This window comes from Acanthopagrus latus, chromosome 4 (assembly GCF_904848185.1).
Source record: "Acanthopagrus latus isolate v.2019 chromosome 4, fAcaLat1.1, whole genome shotgun sequence".
NCBI classification, from domain to species: domain Eukaryota; kingdom Metazoa; phylum Chordata; class Actinopteri; order Spariformes; family Sparidae; genus Acanthopagrus; species Acanthopagrus latus.
Window position 1 is genome coordinate 26,480,090 of NC_051042.1, and position 17,629 is coordinate 26,497,718.

The following is a 17,629-nucleotide window of genomic DNA, read 5'->3' on the forward strand; positions in this document are numbered from 1 at the left end:
CTGCTTGAAAAATACTTACATACTATTGGTTGCTTTGTTACATTATGAATAGAACTAATGCATAATCCAGACGGTAACAATTTAATGTAAATCAAGCTGCCAAACACTATTGAGGCCAAAAACATTTAAAATAAAAACAGATTAGAAAAAGAATCTGAGATCTCACTTTCATGACAAAGCAGAGCCGTTACGTTTGATTATATAACAGTTTTGTTACCTGATAACAGGTGCAGGCTTCTACTCCTACCCAGTACTGGGTGTAAGGACGTAAACCATGGAGTGTCTGCTGGTTGGACGTACCCTCTGAGAGCTACATGAAGAGGACAGTGTGGGGGTGAGTTTAGCTTTTGACTGACCGTTGCAGAGACATACAGACAGAATCATTGTGATGTGCCGCTATCAACAACACTGACTTCCAGGTAGCCCTATGGCCATTGATTTGCATTGTGTAGATATTTGTAATCAGCAAACTTGTTTATTTCTGTTCTCATATTCAGCTGTAAATGTAACATTTAAAGACATATAATTTTTACATGGCTGTCCAACTATTTCTGTGTTGTTCTGCTAGCGTTTTTGATAAACCAAATTTTCTTATCGCCAGTAAGAAAAACTGCTAGAACTGGGTAAACAACAAGATGTCCTGTTAGTCTGTGGCCCAACAGGTGAATTATGTTGGTAGTGTTGTTTATAATGAGATATTAATGCATCAAAGATTATTTTATGATGGATTAGATGTATAACATTAAATCATCAAAAAAGAAATTAAAGTCTATGTACTCCTGTACATGAGGCAGGGGTCTCCTACCTGGAGGTGATTGCAAACAAACATACGTTTCTATAGCGGATGGGCCACAAAGGCAGAAGAGGAGAGAGCCAGGAGTGAGATAATAATTACAGAAAATGGAGGACTAGATGGTACAGAAATTAAACATAAACCTCCTTCATAAAGTTACATGAATTATTTAAAGTAGTATTATGTTATTTACCAGAGTATGGTTGTTGTAGTTCAGTGAAAAAACTCTGTAAAGACTAACAATCCCATTTGGACGGGCTGGATGAGGGATGTCCACGACTGCTGAGGTCGCTGAAACACGCAGGAAAACAGGCGGGCCTACACCCTCAGGAGGGGCAGGTCCCGTTCTCCCGTTGGTCCAGCCGCTGGCAGAACGACCGGCCGAATTCACTGCCCACACCTGTACGTAAAAGAACTCGAGTCAATCAATGACATCGTGAAAATTCATTCACATTTTATAACTGAAGGTGGAAAAATACAAACGTAAGAGCCAGACATAAACTTTTCACCCCGTCATTAAGATTTCAGACGCACTTTATCTACTCTTAATGATGAAAGCTTCTCTTGATTAGCCAGTTTCCACCAGACCACCAAAAAGGATATAAGTCAATTCAGTGGACCATCCATCAAAACTACCATCAGCAGTGAGAGCAAAACCTTTTCAACATGCAACCCAACACTAACATATCTGCATGACAATTACTTTTCACCTTCATCAAGGAGTTATTCTCTCTCTCTCTCTCTCTCTCTCTCTCTCTCTCACACACACACACACACACACACACACACACACACAGACTCTAATCTTATTTGTGTGCTTGTGTTGGGTATAATTAGAGGGTGTACACAGCACAGGGTCAGGCAGGGTGGAGATTTGCATGTGTAAGTCATCTGTAGCCTGTCAGAAGTAGTGCAGAAGGCAGATGGATGGGTCTCAGCTTCACTGTTGAAAGTGTGTGTGTCTGCGTGTGTGTTGTTTGTCGGTGCGAGAGCCGGTTTTGTGCGTCCGTGCGTGTGTATGCCAGCGTGTTAAGAGTTGAATTAACCTCAATAATAGTCAATTAGGCTGTGATCAATCAGACTGATTGATCTAAGTGACAGCACAGATGGACTGAGATGCGAGAGGGGGGAAGAAGAATGGAAGATGAAGAGACTAGGAATGGGGAGGGAGGAGGAGGAGGAGGAGGAAGAGGACAGGAGGAAGGGTGGACAAGGAACAAGGAGAAGAAGCAGGAGACCAGACAGAGGAAGCAGGACACATTTAGTTTTGCTGTCTTGTCATTTTGAGCTGCTTGGATTATTACAGGTTTAGTTCTGCAGGTAAGGTTATATTGAAACTGTGTTTGTGTTAAGTTGGTGCACATGCACACACACACTTATCACTTATCACTAAAACCCTATTAACGTGTTGCCCAACTGCCTCTTTCATGGACATATTTTACTGTAGCCTATACTGTGTATTCAAATACACATTAAACACAGTATACTATGAGTATACTGTGGACTAAGGTGGTAGTTTCACTCAGTATGTGTCCTGGAAGACGTCTGTGCATCTGTATACCTGTAGAGACTCTTAAAACTTCCATTTGATGGTCAACATAATATTTTCAGTCCCGTTAATAGTAAACACTGCTATTTACTGCTATTACATGCTAGACTATTGTTTTTGTCTCAGATTTGTAGTAGTTGCGTCAGTTTGTGCATGTCATTGTATCAAGCCTCTAATCTTTCCTCTCAGAGAGGACAAGCTGGACTCATGGAAGAGTCTGCTGCTTTCAAAGGTGATGAGAGGAGCAGAGGGGTGACTGTAAGAGATGCACCTGTAGTGTTTTTTTTGTGTGTAGAATAGGAGTGTGACAAAAAGAATATGACCACAAATTAAATATTTTAGGGGTCACGATTTGCCAAGTCTACAATTTAAATGTAGACTCTGGACCAAGTCTGGAGCAAAGATCAAGAGGTTCTTGGATTTATGCCCTGGTAACTGTCATTTACCTTTTCAAATTCTTCTTTGCCATGTGGTCAATTTTAAATCATCAATTAAAATATTTCACCAGTCAATTGGGAACTAACTGTTAAACACTAAAACAAAAAAGAATAGTCACTAGATGGCAGAAGGGTTCTTTACAACAGTTTGGGTTTATTCACTTCCAAAAGCCACACTGCTTGCAGCGTGTATTAAGTGTTGCTTTCGTTTTCTTCAGGAGACTTCCACATGTGCACAAGTGGACTCAGGTGAAAGGAAAATAAACACTTGGAGAATCGCCGATCCTGCTTTTGATTTGAAATCTTGACACCACAATTTATCTGCCATGAAAACTAGTCTTTTTATATTATTGGTTTGAAGTGAGTTTCAAAACAGTAACTGTACCACACTTAGTTTTTAACTTCTAACATCAACCAGATGAGGAAACATTGCCACTGGCTAAATCTGGCATATCAAAATAATGTAAATGAATAAGAAATGCTCCTGCTTCTAAGTAAATGAAGTAACGTAAACACTAATAGCACGATGAGAACCAACAAAACTGAGTTTTCTTTTTTCTTGTCTTTATGTGTCACTGTCATTCTGCCAACAATGTCTTGGTTTGACCTTTTATTTTATTTCTTTTTATACATTGCTGTTATCATAATCACATTTGCAGCCCCATATTACTGGAACAGAGTCCTTAGAAAGGATGTAAAATGTCTGGAGAGGAAAGTGCAAATAAAAAGTTTATGTAGTTTCTACCCAGGAACTGTGACTCAACTTGTTGCTTAAAATAGTTTTCATTAAATTAGCTCCTGCCATCACACACAAATATAGCCCTCGCAGTGAAAGGTTTCTACCCAGCAACAACCATGTTCTTCCCCTGGTAGCAACAGTTAAAGCCTCAATGTGACGCAAAGGCTTTGGGCTTGATTAAGAAGTTTGTGCCATATAGACAGAACAGAGAAAAAGTTCAAAACTAAAAGTCAGTCCAGACCACCTTGCCCTTGATCCACAGCTAAAAGGTAGAACTCATCCCCTCGTCCTTATATCATCCACAGACTTTTTACTGCTTTCTCTTCTCTCATCTCCTATTGGGCCGTGATTCGGCTTATTAGACACAAAATAAAAATATACGCCGTTAGTTGGCATGGCAGCGAGGGAGCCGCCATGGCAACAAACGACTTCAGGAAACTACCAGACAGTCTTCGAGCCTTTTTATTGGACGGTGGGACTGCGGACTCGATTCGGGCTCTCTGATAGGCCGACAGAGCTACTTGGCGGGTGCATCTACTTGGGGTGAAGGGGCTAAGTTGTGTGAAAGTGGGCAGTAATTAAAACCAAGCATAAAGCTGTCAATAGGAGCTTATGACCCAGTGTAATTAGCCTAATATGATTTCTCTCTCTGCACTGTGCTGTGCTAAACTGAACTGACTTATCGTCCTTGTGTACGCCTCAAACACAGGGAGAGAGGAGGAGAGCCAGATAGGTACACAGACAGATTAACAGCTAAATAAAAATAAAGCCAGGCAGATGGATGAAAAGACAGACGAGCAGGTAGAGGACAGACAGGTAGATAGATTGGCAGACACTGAGGCAATTATAGAAAACTTATTTGCACGATAAATAACTTCATATGAATATCAAAACATTTATACCATTTTGTCTCTTTGCTCTGACACACACACACACACACACACAGATGTTTACATGCTCTCACAGGAGTACTACTGTGTACATGTATTCATGGACATCACACATATACCACCATCTTGTCCACGTACCTCATTCCCACACTGACAAATCCTCAGGGGACGTGTAGCGGTCACCATTAAAAGGTCTTTCCAATACAAGCTCTGTTACCAAGGGGCCTAACAGTTAATTCGATTGGCTGGCTGGTAATCAGGAAGTGGGGTGCTCTGAGGGCCCAGTGATTAATGCCTCTGTTGCCCGCCCGTCATCTCCCAAAGCTCCTCCCTCCCTCCCTCCCTCCCCTCCTCCTGTCATAAATTAGGAACCTCGTAAATAAAGACGGCACCACAATCAGGCAAACTCAATCAATTACACAGGTTCTCTGGCCTCGGCTCGTATGTCTGACAGGCAGGAATGCTAATGTTATTGTTGCTTCCAAAGGGCTAGCCTTGTCAATTAGCGTACCAACGCACGGCACAGCAGCATGAATATGGACCCCGCCATTTAACACCTGTCTGATCACTCGGCTTTTGCGTGTGTTTGTCTGTGAATGTTGCCATTTGTGGACAACTATATACGTTAAGGTGTGCATGTGATCTGTGTGGATGAGGGGATACTTGGAAAACATTTTATTGTGAAAACAGGCAACATCCTCTGATGTGTCAGTCACATCTGGTCTCTTCTCCAAATGGGGCTCAAAGATCACAATAAAAGCTTTAACTCTGTTCCATAACAGAGGACAAGAAGAAGTAAGGATAGCTGTAACAGCTAACACAGTTTACAGCTACTTAAGTGGACCATGTTCTTTACTTATCATATCTCTGTGCATGTTTCCATTTGCACTTGTGTTAATTGTTCTGATTACATTTCTGTTACTCAAATCAACAGATATTGGACAATGGTATTGTTTTGTCCTCCAAGAAATAAATCTAAGTCTACTCCAAGAATATGAGTCTAAACTCAAGGATGCATCATAAAACCTAGTTGTAGCAGAAGCTTTGGTTTCCATTTCCTCTCACATCTGGATGAATATTAATTCAGCGAGTTAATTTTTACTTGGTTTAACCAGCTAATATTTGCTATAATTCTGATTTTCTAAAAAAACACACATATAACTGTATAGAGAGTTGTACCTGGTACTGGTATACAGTGTAAGGCTGGAGGGCTTCGTCTTTGCAGGTAGTGGAGATGTTCCTGTAGACGAGTGTTGCTGTATCACCTCTGCTGGTGTCAGTGGTATGGTCCAGCCTCCGGTACACCTCATAATGAAGGACTCTACCATTTGGCTGAGCTGGAGGGGACCAGGTGAGTAGAAAGGTGGTGTGTAGGCCACTGTGTGTGTCGGGCTGGAGGTCTAACAGTGGCGCGGTTTGCCCAGCAGGGGGAGCCTCGAGAGTGAGTACAGGTGACCAGTCGCTGGAGGAGCAGCCCAGCGCCGTGCAAGCCTCCAGCCTCACTTCATACCTACACACACACACACAGACAAAGATTTTTTTTTTAATTTATGCTCTAGTTAGTGAAATTTACAGTACACTTGTGAGAAAGAAACATACCTTTAAAAATCAAAACCAATATTATTAGCAGCATGTTTGAATAGATGTGTATCGCAACCAAATGTCTAATTGGAGAGCACTGGTGTTTATTTTGGAGACACACATGAATAAAAGAGCTGATGAGAGGAGTGAGGGGGAGAAAAAGAGGGAGAAGGTGATGAAGATGAGATGAATGGATGGAAGGTCACCTGAGAGAGCGAGAGACGTGGGATGATCTTTAGATGATAAGGTTGATGAGCTTTTATTATCTGAATCTTATCAGCACACACATGCTCACAAATGAACGGTCACAGCACACTGACATGTACACACAACTGCAGCTGCATACGCACCCTCACAGGCACACGTACACCGCTGTTGCCTTATTTCTTGATTTGAAACGCCACAGTCTTGATGATTATGTTATGGCAGCTTGTTTAAGAGGTTGTTTTTCACCAAATCAAAATACCTGCAGTTTTACAAGTGCACTGCTATCCTAAATTATAGCACAGGCTTCAGAAAAACAGCTTTTTACTTGTTGTACATCTTTTTCTCTTTACCAGATGTTTTTTTTATGCTTAAGTAAAACAATGAGAGAAGACATTAATTGTTTTTTGGGAAAGGTGTTTCTCTCTCTCTCTTTTTTTAATGGTGGTTACTTTGGCTCCCTCCCTCTGTCTTTTTAAAACCTATTAATCCAAGTTGATGTCAGTTTTTTATTGGTCCACTTTAAGTTTAATCATTTTAAAATATATAATAAAATTTCACCACCTACTTTGAAAGAATGCATTGACTGATTGTTTTTAAGAAAATGAAAGTTATCTATTGATTGCAATAAGGGTGAAGTGAACCGACGTGTTAACTGCACAACAGTCCCTGGGTTGTGTTATTCTTTTTACCAAGAGATGGCACTCTGTTCCCTTTTCTTATCGCCCACTCTGATCTCCTGTTTCTCCCCATATTTCCTATATCACACTACTTATTACACAGGAAAATAGGGAGCTGTGTTGTTGATATTTTTTTCTAGATCATTTTAGGCATGCAGTTTAAGGAAAACGTAAATTCTTTGACCTTCCGCTTTGTAATAAATAAAAAATAAAGACATACACTTCTGAAAATATTTTGCAGCACAGAAAACACACAGTGAACTATGCCGTAGATCTGCTTAAACTGACCTGTGGTAAGCAGCCAGCCCATGCAGGGTGGTGCGTCGGTCAGAGAAGTCCCTCTCCTCTGCAGTGAACACAATGCTGGTGACGCTGAGCTGGACTGGATCTCTTTGATGCACAGTGTAACTCACAATGTCTCCATTTGGACGGGCTGGAGGACTCCACTCTACTCTCACCTGGAAAACAGGCAGCACAAAAACTTTTTAACAACATTTAAAAGATAGTAGGAAGAAGCAATGTCATGATTCACATGTAACTTCAATGGACTGGGTAGATCAGTGGCTCACCTGGCTTGGTCCCAGAGGCATCAGTGTGGGGAGACCGACACCAGAAGGAGCTGACGGGTGAGTCTTTGCTGTGGCCGCCGCGCTGCTCACTGCCCCTTTACTGTTGTTGGCCCTGACAACGTAGCTATATTCCACGCTTGGCAAAAGTGTAAAGTCGTGGTAATGGGTTTCAGTGCCAACGTAGATGACTTCACCATCTCTGCGGAGCTCATACCCAGTGATGTTGCCATTAGGGTGCTCTGGTGCTCTCCAGCTAACCTCCACTGACTCTGGGCCAGTGACCTTTCAAGGAAAAAGGTCAAAGATCACATCAAACAGAGCCTCTAAATGCATGACAAATTGTTAACTTAACAAATGGAGACCATACCAAAATGGTTGTAATGTCAAAAATGTCAAGTAAATCAAATGATTAATGTCACACAAGGCTTACAAATGTTAATGTTATACACTGAAAAAGACAGTAAATTAAAATAATGAAAATAAGGTTGATGGAACAAGTGAAAATTGTCCAAAAACAAGTGTCCTATGTTTCACTGAAATGCTGCTTTCTAGATGACTGTCTTCTAGTAAGTCTTATGAATTATTTTGACTTGAAATTAGACAAATATACTTGTTTGTCAAGCAATGATTCTACTTATAACAGAATCATTAGTTATAGTTAGAGAGGTTTTACAAATTCAAGCAAAAGGGAAATTTAAATTCTGTTTATGTGACATGAAAATGTTTTCAATACTTTGAAATGCACAGATTTAGGTATTGTTCACTTTGTACCATAGCTTTCACCGCATGTCAGACATCAACAAACACACCTTAAGAGTCGGGGCAGCCAGGCCAGTGGGTGGAGCCTCCTCAGTCAAAATGGACATGGTGGTGCTGGTGGTACACCCACCGCTGGTGCAAGCTAAAAGTACCAGCTGATACGACGTGTGTGGCTGCAGATCTGACAACACTGCAGTCAGAGCTCTGCCACGATAAGCTTCTTCATCATTCAGTTTCAGCACGTATTCAGTCACCTCCCCGTTTTGTGATGCTGGTTTGCTCCAGGAAATGTTTATACTACTGGATGTGACGCTGTCTGCTGTGGGAGCTTCCACCGTGGCAGGTGGAGCCTCTAGAGTTGTGATGTTGGTAGGAGGGCTGGTGGTGCATCCCTCAGATGTGCAGGCTATGACTGAGTAGCTGTGGAAAATAAAAGGATAGAATAAAAGCTAAATCATCTGTATTAAAATGATTGATTTGTTTGAGGTGGTTATTTGTAATCCCCACATGGAGACATTCAGGTTAGTGAATAGAAATACCTATACGGTGAGAATGGCAGGAGGTCTTCGTCAGTGTATCTGAGGACAGTAGGGTCAAAACTAAATGAGAAACTGATGTTGTTTCTCTGAATCCTGTAGGATTGAAGCACCCCGTTGGGCTCCAGAGGAGGAGTCCAGGACACCAAAACCTCACTGGGCTGGCCTTGGATATGACTCACTGTTGGGGGAGCTAGACCACGAGGAGGGGCCTGTTTGGTTGTCACAGTAACCCAGGGGCTGCCGGTGTGTCCAGCGGGGTTGTGACTATGGACACTGAACTCATACTGTGTCCAGGGACGCAGACCAGTCACTGTATATGAGAAGGTGTCTCCATGTTGTGGGGATGATTCTCTGAACAGCACCTATAGGAGATACGTGTGGATGAATAAGGTTGATGAGCTGTACAGTAGGAATATAAGTTGAAAATGATACCTGTGATATTTGCTGTAATTTTGTGTAATGATTTCTTAATTACTGACAAAAGGTCAGATTGACCAGAAGAAGTGTCTTTAGTTTCACCCACCTTTCCCCTTTCAACAGCCTCGTCATTACTTCTTCCCCTCCCCACTTCCTCCACACTTCTTCCAAGTAATAAATATTCTCCAATTGGGCCGTTGGGCTGGGAGGGAGGGCCCCAGGTGAGTGACACACTGTCTGGGCCAACGAAGAGAGGCCTGGGAGGGGGCTGGGCGGCAGGTGGAGCAGCTGCAGTGGTGACATGCTGAGGTGGGGTACGTGTGCATCCTGCTGAAGTGCAAGCTTCAAGAGTCAAAGAATACACTGTCCAGGGCTCCAAACGACGAAACAGGAAGTTGCGTGACAGTCCACTGAATTCCAGGTTCCCCTCACTGTACAAGTTATACATCTGGAAAGGAAGAGACAGGATGTGAAGAAGGGAAGAGGGAAAGAGAGAAAGAAAAGTATCCAGTGCAGTGGGAGAGGAGGAGAATGTGGGTTAAAGTAGGACATAATTGGAACAGAGGAGGAATGACGATGTGGTAATTAGAGCCTGACTGACATATTAGTTAGCCGATATTAATGCCTGATATTGGCATATATATCAGTACGGTATCTGTGCTGTCTGATATGAATACCTTTTTTAAAGAGATTATAATGCAGAAAAAGTTCACTCATAATTTATACAATAAACTAAAAACATCCTCTCTTTATTATAAAGCTTTGTCACAGGTGTTTGATGACCACATTTATATTAACGTTTATATTGATACCTGAACTTTTTACTCAAATATATCAATATCAGCATCTAATAGTCGACGATCGGTCAGCTTTAATGGTGATGTGCGTTCGCTTTAATTTATTGGCTTCAGGTGTCCATGTATATGCAAATCAGTTTGAAGCAAATCCTCACATTTTAGAAGCTGAAACCAGCAACGTGTAATATTTTTTCTTAAGTAGTTTCTTTTTGATTGACTAATCGATTTATTGGTGCAGCTCTAATCTGAGTAGCACCGTTTCATCTGCTCAGAGCTGTGTACATGCACTTCGATGTGTGTTCTGTGTTTCTTGTTTGTACCGTGATGATTCCATTTGGAGCACTTGGCTGATCCCAGCTCAGCAGTAACGCCCTGCCCTGCTCTCTCTGCTCCACTGTGAAGTTGGCCAGGCCAGCCGGAGAAGACTCCAGGGTCCTAATGCCTATCCACGGACTGGATACACTACCTGAAGGGTTACAGAACTAGACTCAATGGAGCGATACAATCGTTGGCGATATGATTTATCACTGATATTTTAAATGAGCTAGTGATTGTAATGAGCATACCTGCATCATTCATAGCTTCCACTCGTAGACTATACTCACTGTACGATTCAAGGCCATAGACTGTTGCTTCAAGGATTGAACCCTGAGAGAGAAAGGGAGACCAATGAATGACATTACAGAGATGGAAAAAGTACCAGTGCAAAGATGCAAAAAAGGAGGAGAAAGTTGGAAAGAGAGATGAGAAGGAGATAGCTGTAGAGAAACGGAGTGAAAAAAGAGGGAAAACAAAGGAAGGATTGGGCGAGAGTTAAAGGAAAACAAATAAAAGAGCAGAGATGGAAATGGAAACAGGGAAGTGGGTTGTGTGCCACAGCGAGAGAAGAGAGCGAGAGGAAATTAGTTACACAAACAAATCCTGCATGAATAAAAACGAGTGCATTACTCATTAAAATGGGCGAATGAAAAGGAACACGGAAACAATGGCGAGCTAAGATGACATGACATGGGATTTGTGATATCAACATTTCAACATACAGCCTCTGCCATGGTAAAGTAAGTAGACGCCAGAGAAGTGGCAGAGACGGAGAGAGACTGGCAGACAGGCAGGCAGGCAGGCGTCCCTTATGGGTGAATTCAAAGCTTCCAGATTGAGTGTTTATGTCACACATGCACCCTTTCATATCACACACACACACACACACACACACACACACACACACACACACACACACACACACACACAGAGTGAGTGTGCCAGTAGCTTTAGGCAGTGGGACCCAGCCCAACACCCTGGCAGACACAGGGGCAGTGTGTATGTGTGTTTGTGTGTGTGTGTGATACAGTGGGAACACCATTTACTAATTGATAAGAGACACACTGTTGTTTCAAAAGGCCCTGGCGTGCAATGACATGGTAGTCAGGGAGCACTAGGCTCCAGGATGTAGCATTGCCTGTTTGTTTGTTTATGACTGTGAGCTTTAAAGCAACCATGAGAGCGATGTCTCTCTCTGTGTGAACCTATCTGTTGTGAATGTACAACACAGGAGGCTATAGTTTTTTCATGTGTTGAGTCTGCAGTCTTCTTTTTGAATTTCATCTGTTTCAGGACTGTATGCTTTCAAGCAAGCATATGTGAAGAGATTAACTGGTAACCCACTTCAATGCAGCGGGCAAGAGGATCAAAAAGGCTCCAATTCAGACTGAATCAAATGAAAACCCTGACAAATCACCGTAGCGTGGCACCAAGGATGAACTGTCTGAACAACAAGCAGAATGCATGTATTCACTGTTTTCATGTCTGGGAGCCAACATGTTTTTCATCCACAGTAAAATAGGATTAATAAGCCCCTAGACACCTAGACACAAGCTAAATCCTCCTGCAAAATCACAGCACTTCTCAGTAGAGAGAGGGAGGGAGGGACGCGAAGAGTGAGACACGAGGGTGGAGAGAGATAGAAAAAGAAAGGGACAGTGGAAGTGAGACATAAAGGCCGAAAAAAAAGAGCAAAAAGAATGAAATTAAGTAAGGTGACGTAGTACAGAGAATAAAAAAGAAAGAAAAAATGTAAAAGGTGAGTAAGTTAATTTCTAATGAAGGAAATAAAAAAGACAGAAGGAGGAGGAAGCATGTGAGAAAGAGGGAGACAGAGAGAGAGAGAGAGAGAATGACTGAATGGGTAAAAAAAAAGAGGAAAGAAAGCTAAAGTGGGAGAGGAAAAAAAAAAAGATAAATGTGGCAAAGGGGAGAGACAGATTAAGTGAGCGAGAATGAGAGATCTCTCTACCTTAAAAGCCAGTGAAATATGTGAGGCATGTGGCCTATAAAGCGGTTAACATATGCACATTGTCAATAGCAGCATCTGGCGCTGGCAGCTTTTATAGGAGCGTGGAGACTCTGCTACACGCCTCTAGATGGCAATACATTCAAACACTTTATCACTGAAACACACCACATTAACAGCCCCCCTCACACACACACATACACACACACACACCGCACACACATGCACACAACCAACAATCAAGCGCTGTGAAATCCGGCGCCTCGGCCTGCTAACTGCACACACGCAGACACACAGTAATCAAATGGTGTAACACTAAAACACACTACTATTACATTACATTAACAGCTCCCTCAATAACTGTTTCTCCCTCATACATACACATGTGCAGACACACACAAGCTTTCACAGTATCTCATGACACACGTATGAAGTAATGTGTCGGCATTTGGCAAACACACACACACACACACACACACACACTGCTAATGAAATACTGACATGAATAACAGTTCAGGTATGTGCAACAGTTAATAGATTAGCTGTCATTTTTGTTGCAGGTTAACTATTTCAAGTATTTCTTGAAGAAAAAAAAAAGTCAAAATTCTCTGATTTCAGCTTTGTGTGAATATCTGGTTTCCTTTCTCTTCTATGACAATAAATTAAATACATCCTGAAATATCCTTTTGTGGATGGAACAAGACTTTTTAAGAAAACATGATGGGCTCTGGGGAAACACTGATGGACATTTTTCATTTTCTGACATTTTAAAAACCAAACAACTAATCGATCAATAGAGAAAATAGTCAACAGATGATTTGACGGTGAAAACAATCGCTGTTGTAAAGACTGAGCAGTGAGAATAGAAATTCACAACCTTATATTTATCCATTCATTTTTTAGCACCAATTTAATGATAGGCATTTATGACCTCACTAATATTTAGGCTGGGTTCTAGTGTGAGAAGTTTTTTTTTATTTCCTGCTGCAGCATCAGCTAAATTATAACTGTAATTATAGTCTAAGACTTAAGAGGCATTAAACTGCTTTGGATAAAACTGTGGTCTTTTTGTTAAGCCTATTCTGGAGGGAAAAAAAGGCCAACCTATGAACAGCACATGACAAGCTACAGTGTACAATATGAAAGCAAAAAGGTCCACGTCAACCTAAATACAGTGTGCAGGAGCATGTACATGTGTGTGTAGATGATCAAAGTCACCAGTTAATCATGCCAAATGCACAAGAACAGAGGGCGAGCAAGAAGTCAAGAGAGAGAGAGAGAGAAAAAGAGAGAGAGAGACAGAAAGAGAGAGAGAGAGAGGGTGCAGGAGAAGAGAAGAGAGATTTTCACAAGATGTAAAGGAAAAAGTGTAAACAAGAAAGAGGGAGAGAAGAGGAGACAATGATAGGGAAAGAAGCGAGGAGACAGGAAGAGGTCTTGCTAATTTATACATTAAAGGGCCCTCAGATCTTACACGGTTCAACACAACTTAGCATTGAGGGCAAGGAAGCAATCTATTCAATCTTTTATTTCCTCATTCTGTCTTCTCTTTGGTGTGTGAGCAGAGCAGCAGCAGGGGTTCTCTGGACAGTGTGTGTGTTTCTGCATGTGTAGCCTATATAAAAGGGTCGGTGTGCACGTGGGAACCATGTGCAAATACACCGACATCGGGCGTTTATTTGGATGCATTTGCATGTATCCTAACAAGCCCACATCTGCATGCATCTTGTTTTTTGTACCCCGCGTGTCCCCGCTAGAAGTGTGTGTGTGTGTGTGTGTGTGTGTGTGTGTGTGTGTGTGTGTGTGTGTGTGTGTGTGTGTGAGTGTGCAAGTGAACAGCTGAGTGTGTGTGTGTGATATTCAGGTGGAGAGGCATGGTGCGGCCGGGGGGACAGTGTGTGATACTAATTAAGAATAACCATGTGTATTTGTCAAAAGAATTATGCTGATTATCTCACAAAGGCCCCAGTACCGGGCCCCGCAGAGAGACAGAGACAGAGAGACGGACAAACATTAGCATATGGCTACACACATACATGCACGCGTGTGCGCACGTGCGCACACACACACACACACACACACACATACACACACTCTCTTTCTCTCTCTTTGTCTCACACACACACTTTCAGACGTGCAGGTAAAAGTAAAGTGAGTGCCTAAGAACATACATGAAAGAAGCATGCCTAATGATAGGTGAATGGGGTCCAACTGGCCGGCCTCAGGGATGTTTCTCTCCACAGGCCTCCTCTGGCCTCCCTGCGCTGTCATATTAAGTCCTGGAGAGATAATAAAGCACCATGCTGTTTCACCTTTTTCTTATGTGTCTTAGTGCTTTAGTGTGTGGTAAAACATGCTATGATCAGATATGATTCAATACAATTTCACTCAATCCAATTCAGCGCGATTCAATTCGATTCAGCTCGATTCAATTCTTTCGTCCAGTCTATTAGTACAAGCTGTGCCCTGACCAGCCCTGTGAGAGCAGTAATTGTTTTCGGAGGTTTCTGAGGTGAGCCAGTGCACCACACGCTGCTCTCTCGCGCCCCATGCCAAGCTCTCAAGCCAAGTCTGTATGTGTGTGTGCGTGTGTGTGTGTATGTGTGTATTTATGTGCAGAGGCCTAATTCAATGCTGCTGGAACAATTGCCCTGTGTGTGTTTGCAAATGCCCTGCGTGGGTGTCCCTGCTAGTCAGTGTGCGTTAGACAAACCCTGACACATACAGACGTCCGTGCGACACATACACACACACACAAAGAGACACACCCACAGACACACAGAGTGCCATTAGGCATGTGTTTTGTCTGTGGCCAGCACAGACATAGAGAGGGACTGCAGGGGTCTGGAACAGGCAAGCCCACTTCACACCGACAGCCATGATTGGCTTTGGCGGCTCCAGACCCCGGGAACAGCATATTTAGTGTGCATATATGCATGTGTGTGTGGGTGTGTTTGTGTGTGATGCGGCCAAAGACCAGTGGACAAATTCTGGCGAGTTAGGGACGGTACGCTTGAAATCCACAGATATCTCCAGAAATGGAAATGAGCATGCATGTGTTTGTCTTTGGATGCAGTTTTATCTGAGATTTAGTTAATCAGGCAATTTGATTAAAATGATTACAGCATTTCTTTTCTTTTAATTTACTGTAAAAAATCTGTTGCGTTTCCCATCAATATATTCCTCTTGGTCTGTCTTTGGGTTGGTAGAGATGGGGACAGCACTGCACTAAAACTGAGGCCCTGTCCACACATACACGGCTATTTCTTAGAACAAATCTTTTTAGGCCTTTCCTGACTTCCAATCTAAGAAGAGTGCCAGAGTGTTTGCTCAGGAAAACATGGACGGCCGCAGCAAATAGATGTTTATATGGCGAGTCTGTGAACTTCACAAGCAACTACAGCTGCTGATTTAACAGATGCACTTAAAAAGAAACAGGAGAAGAATAAATCAACTGAAAGGAAATTAAAATGGCGACCAAAAAGTTGTTGTTACAGCATGTTTCACAAAACAAAGAGTGATGATGTAAAATGTGATGAAAAGATTAAAGATAATTGTTCACTGTATGTGCCGCCGTGCTGTGATATCACCTGTTTTCACGTCAGAGAAGTCAGGCTTCAGGGATCTTGGCTTGTTTACGACTCGGAATTTCGATTTGGATGACTGTTACATGGATTGCAGCATAAACTGAGGTTCTGTATATAAGATGCAACTACGACTGAATTTTACACTTGATGGTGTCTTGTTCATCTAAAATGCAAACTGATAACTACCTACTTAAGCATTCTTTAAACCCTTTACATCCAACCGATGACCACAAGGCTGACGGCCAAATATAAAACAAAGACTCTGTACACAGAGAGAGAAGCTGGCAGGAGCGTCTCCTCCAGACTATATTCAAAAATACAACCCACTTCCAACACTTGACAAGAATTCAGTAACAAGTTTTCACACACGCTCACAAACACATCCACACAGACATACACAAACACACAGACTTCTTTCCTCCAGAGTTTAATGGACTCCGTCATCACAAATAGACTAAAGATTTTTTTTTCTCTCTCTCATACTCAGCATTCCTCTAAAGTGATGACCATCGTATTGCAGTTGGAGCACTAAACACCCATTAAGACAAGTGGAGAGCACTACACTGGATGGCGTGGCCTCTTCACAGACAGACACACAATAACACACAACCTGTCATTACTGAGAGAAAGAGAAAGAGAGAGAGAGAGAGAGAGAGAGAGAGAGAGAGAGAGAGAGAGGGGGAGAGAGAGAGAGCATGAAGAAAGAGGTAGGAAGACGAGGCAGGAGAATATAAACTCACTTGGAAAAAAAATCACTTGAGAAAGTGAGAGGGAGACAGAAGAGGAGGGAAGAAAGTGGGGAAGGATGGAGGGTGAGAATAACATAAAAACTGTAATTTGTGACAGAGGTAAAGAAAAGGCAGATGGAAATGTAGTGATGGAGGAGGACTGAGCAGTATGGAGCAAGAGAGGGAGGAGTAGTGAAAAAAGACGAGAGAAAGATTGCAGTAAGGAGGAGAGGATTGTTGCAGCCTGATTATTTGGCTGTTTATACAGAATGCTGAGAGCCCTCCAATCAGAGCTGGAGACCTCTAACTAAGGGGTCTGATAGGCCGAGGGCCTAACGAACTCTGCATCTGAGTCTCCTCACCCTCTCCTTTAATCCTTACTTCCTCTCTTCACCTGTGTACTCCTCCCCTCTCAACCTCCTCATCCATCTCTCCTCACCCTCTGTGCACTCAGCTCTGCATTTCTCTCTTGCCTCTACTCCTTGGTCTTTGTCTCCCTCGTTGTTAAAGGGTGTCACTGAAAGCAAGGGCAAAGCCTTGTTATTCCTATTCCTTTAAGCATCATCTATCCTCCTCTCCATCTTTTTCTTTGTTTAAGCGAAGCAAAGAGGATAACTGAACAGACAGTAAGGGAAGGTTCAAAGCAACAGTTGAGGGAGTAAAGTTTCCAAATCCTGTTTCTATCTCACAAAAGACTTACTTATTTTGTTCAGAGATTTAACCTGGTTAAACAATTCAGTACCACAAAGTCAAATTTGGGTACATGAATATTTCACTCACGGCCACCTTGCTCACGCCGAGGAGATGCCAAGATGGTCCATGAGGGTCGATCCAGAGCATTATTCTAAGGGTTAGTTGACCCTTTTGGACCCCCACTAGACTGGGGACAAAGGACAACTGACCTGGTTTCCACCATGTCGGCAGCTATTTCTTCTTTCAATTAGTCTTTATCCTGTAAATCCCCAAATTTTGAAGTTAAATAATACATTTTGCTTGATTATGTTGCTGAGAGAGCTGACTGGACTGCAGCTTAACATGCAAAAAGACAAAACACTAGTATAGAGACAAAAATA

The 17,629-nt window shown here is 42.3% G+C and overlaps 1 protein-coding gene across 1 annotated transcript in view; it reads right to left on the reverse strand.

Moving 5' to 3' along the window:
• The window catches only part of ush2a (Usher syndrome 2A (autosomal recessive, mild)), a 186,788-nt gene that overhangs the window by 6,889 nt on the left and 162,270 nt on the right, over window positions 1-17,629 (reverse strand). The window contains exons 73-82 of the mRNA XM_037096057.1: window positions 10,521-10,602; window positions 10,275-10,420; window positions 9,264-9,605; window positions 8,741-9,102; window positions 8,252-8,621; window positions 7,443-7,724; window positions 7,162-7,331; window positions 5,588-5,918; window positions 987-1,193; window positions 218-310 (exon numbers count right to left, since the gene is read on the reverse strand). Coding sequence (XP_036951952.1) covers window positions 218-310; window positions 987-1,193; window positions 5,588-5,918; window positions 7,162-7,331; window positions 7,443-7,724; window positions 8,252-8,621; window positions 8,741-9,102; window positions 9,264-9,605; window positions 10,275-10,420; window positions 10,521-10,602 — 2,385 coding nt within the window. The remainder of the gene's footprint in view (window positions 1-217; window positions 311-986; window positions 1,194-5,587; window positions 5,919-7,161; window positions 7,332-7,442; window positions 7,725-8,251; window positions 8,622-8,740; window positions 9,103-9,263; window positions 9,606-10,274; window positions 10,421-10,520; window positions 10,603-17,629) is intronic.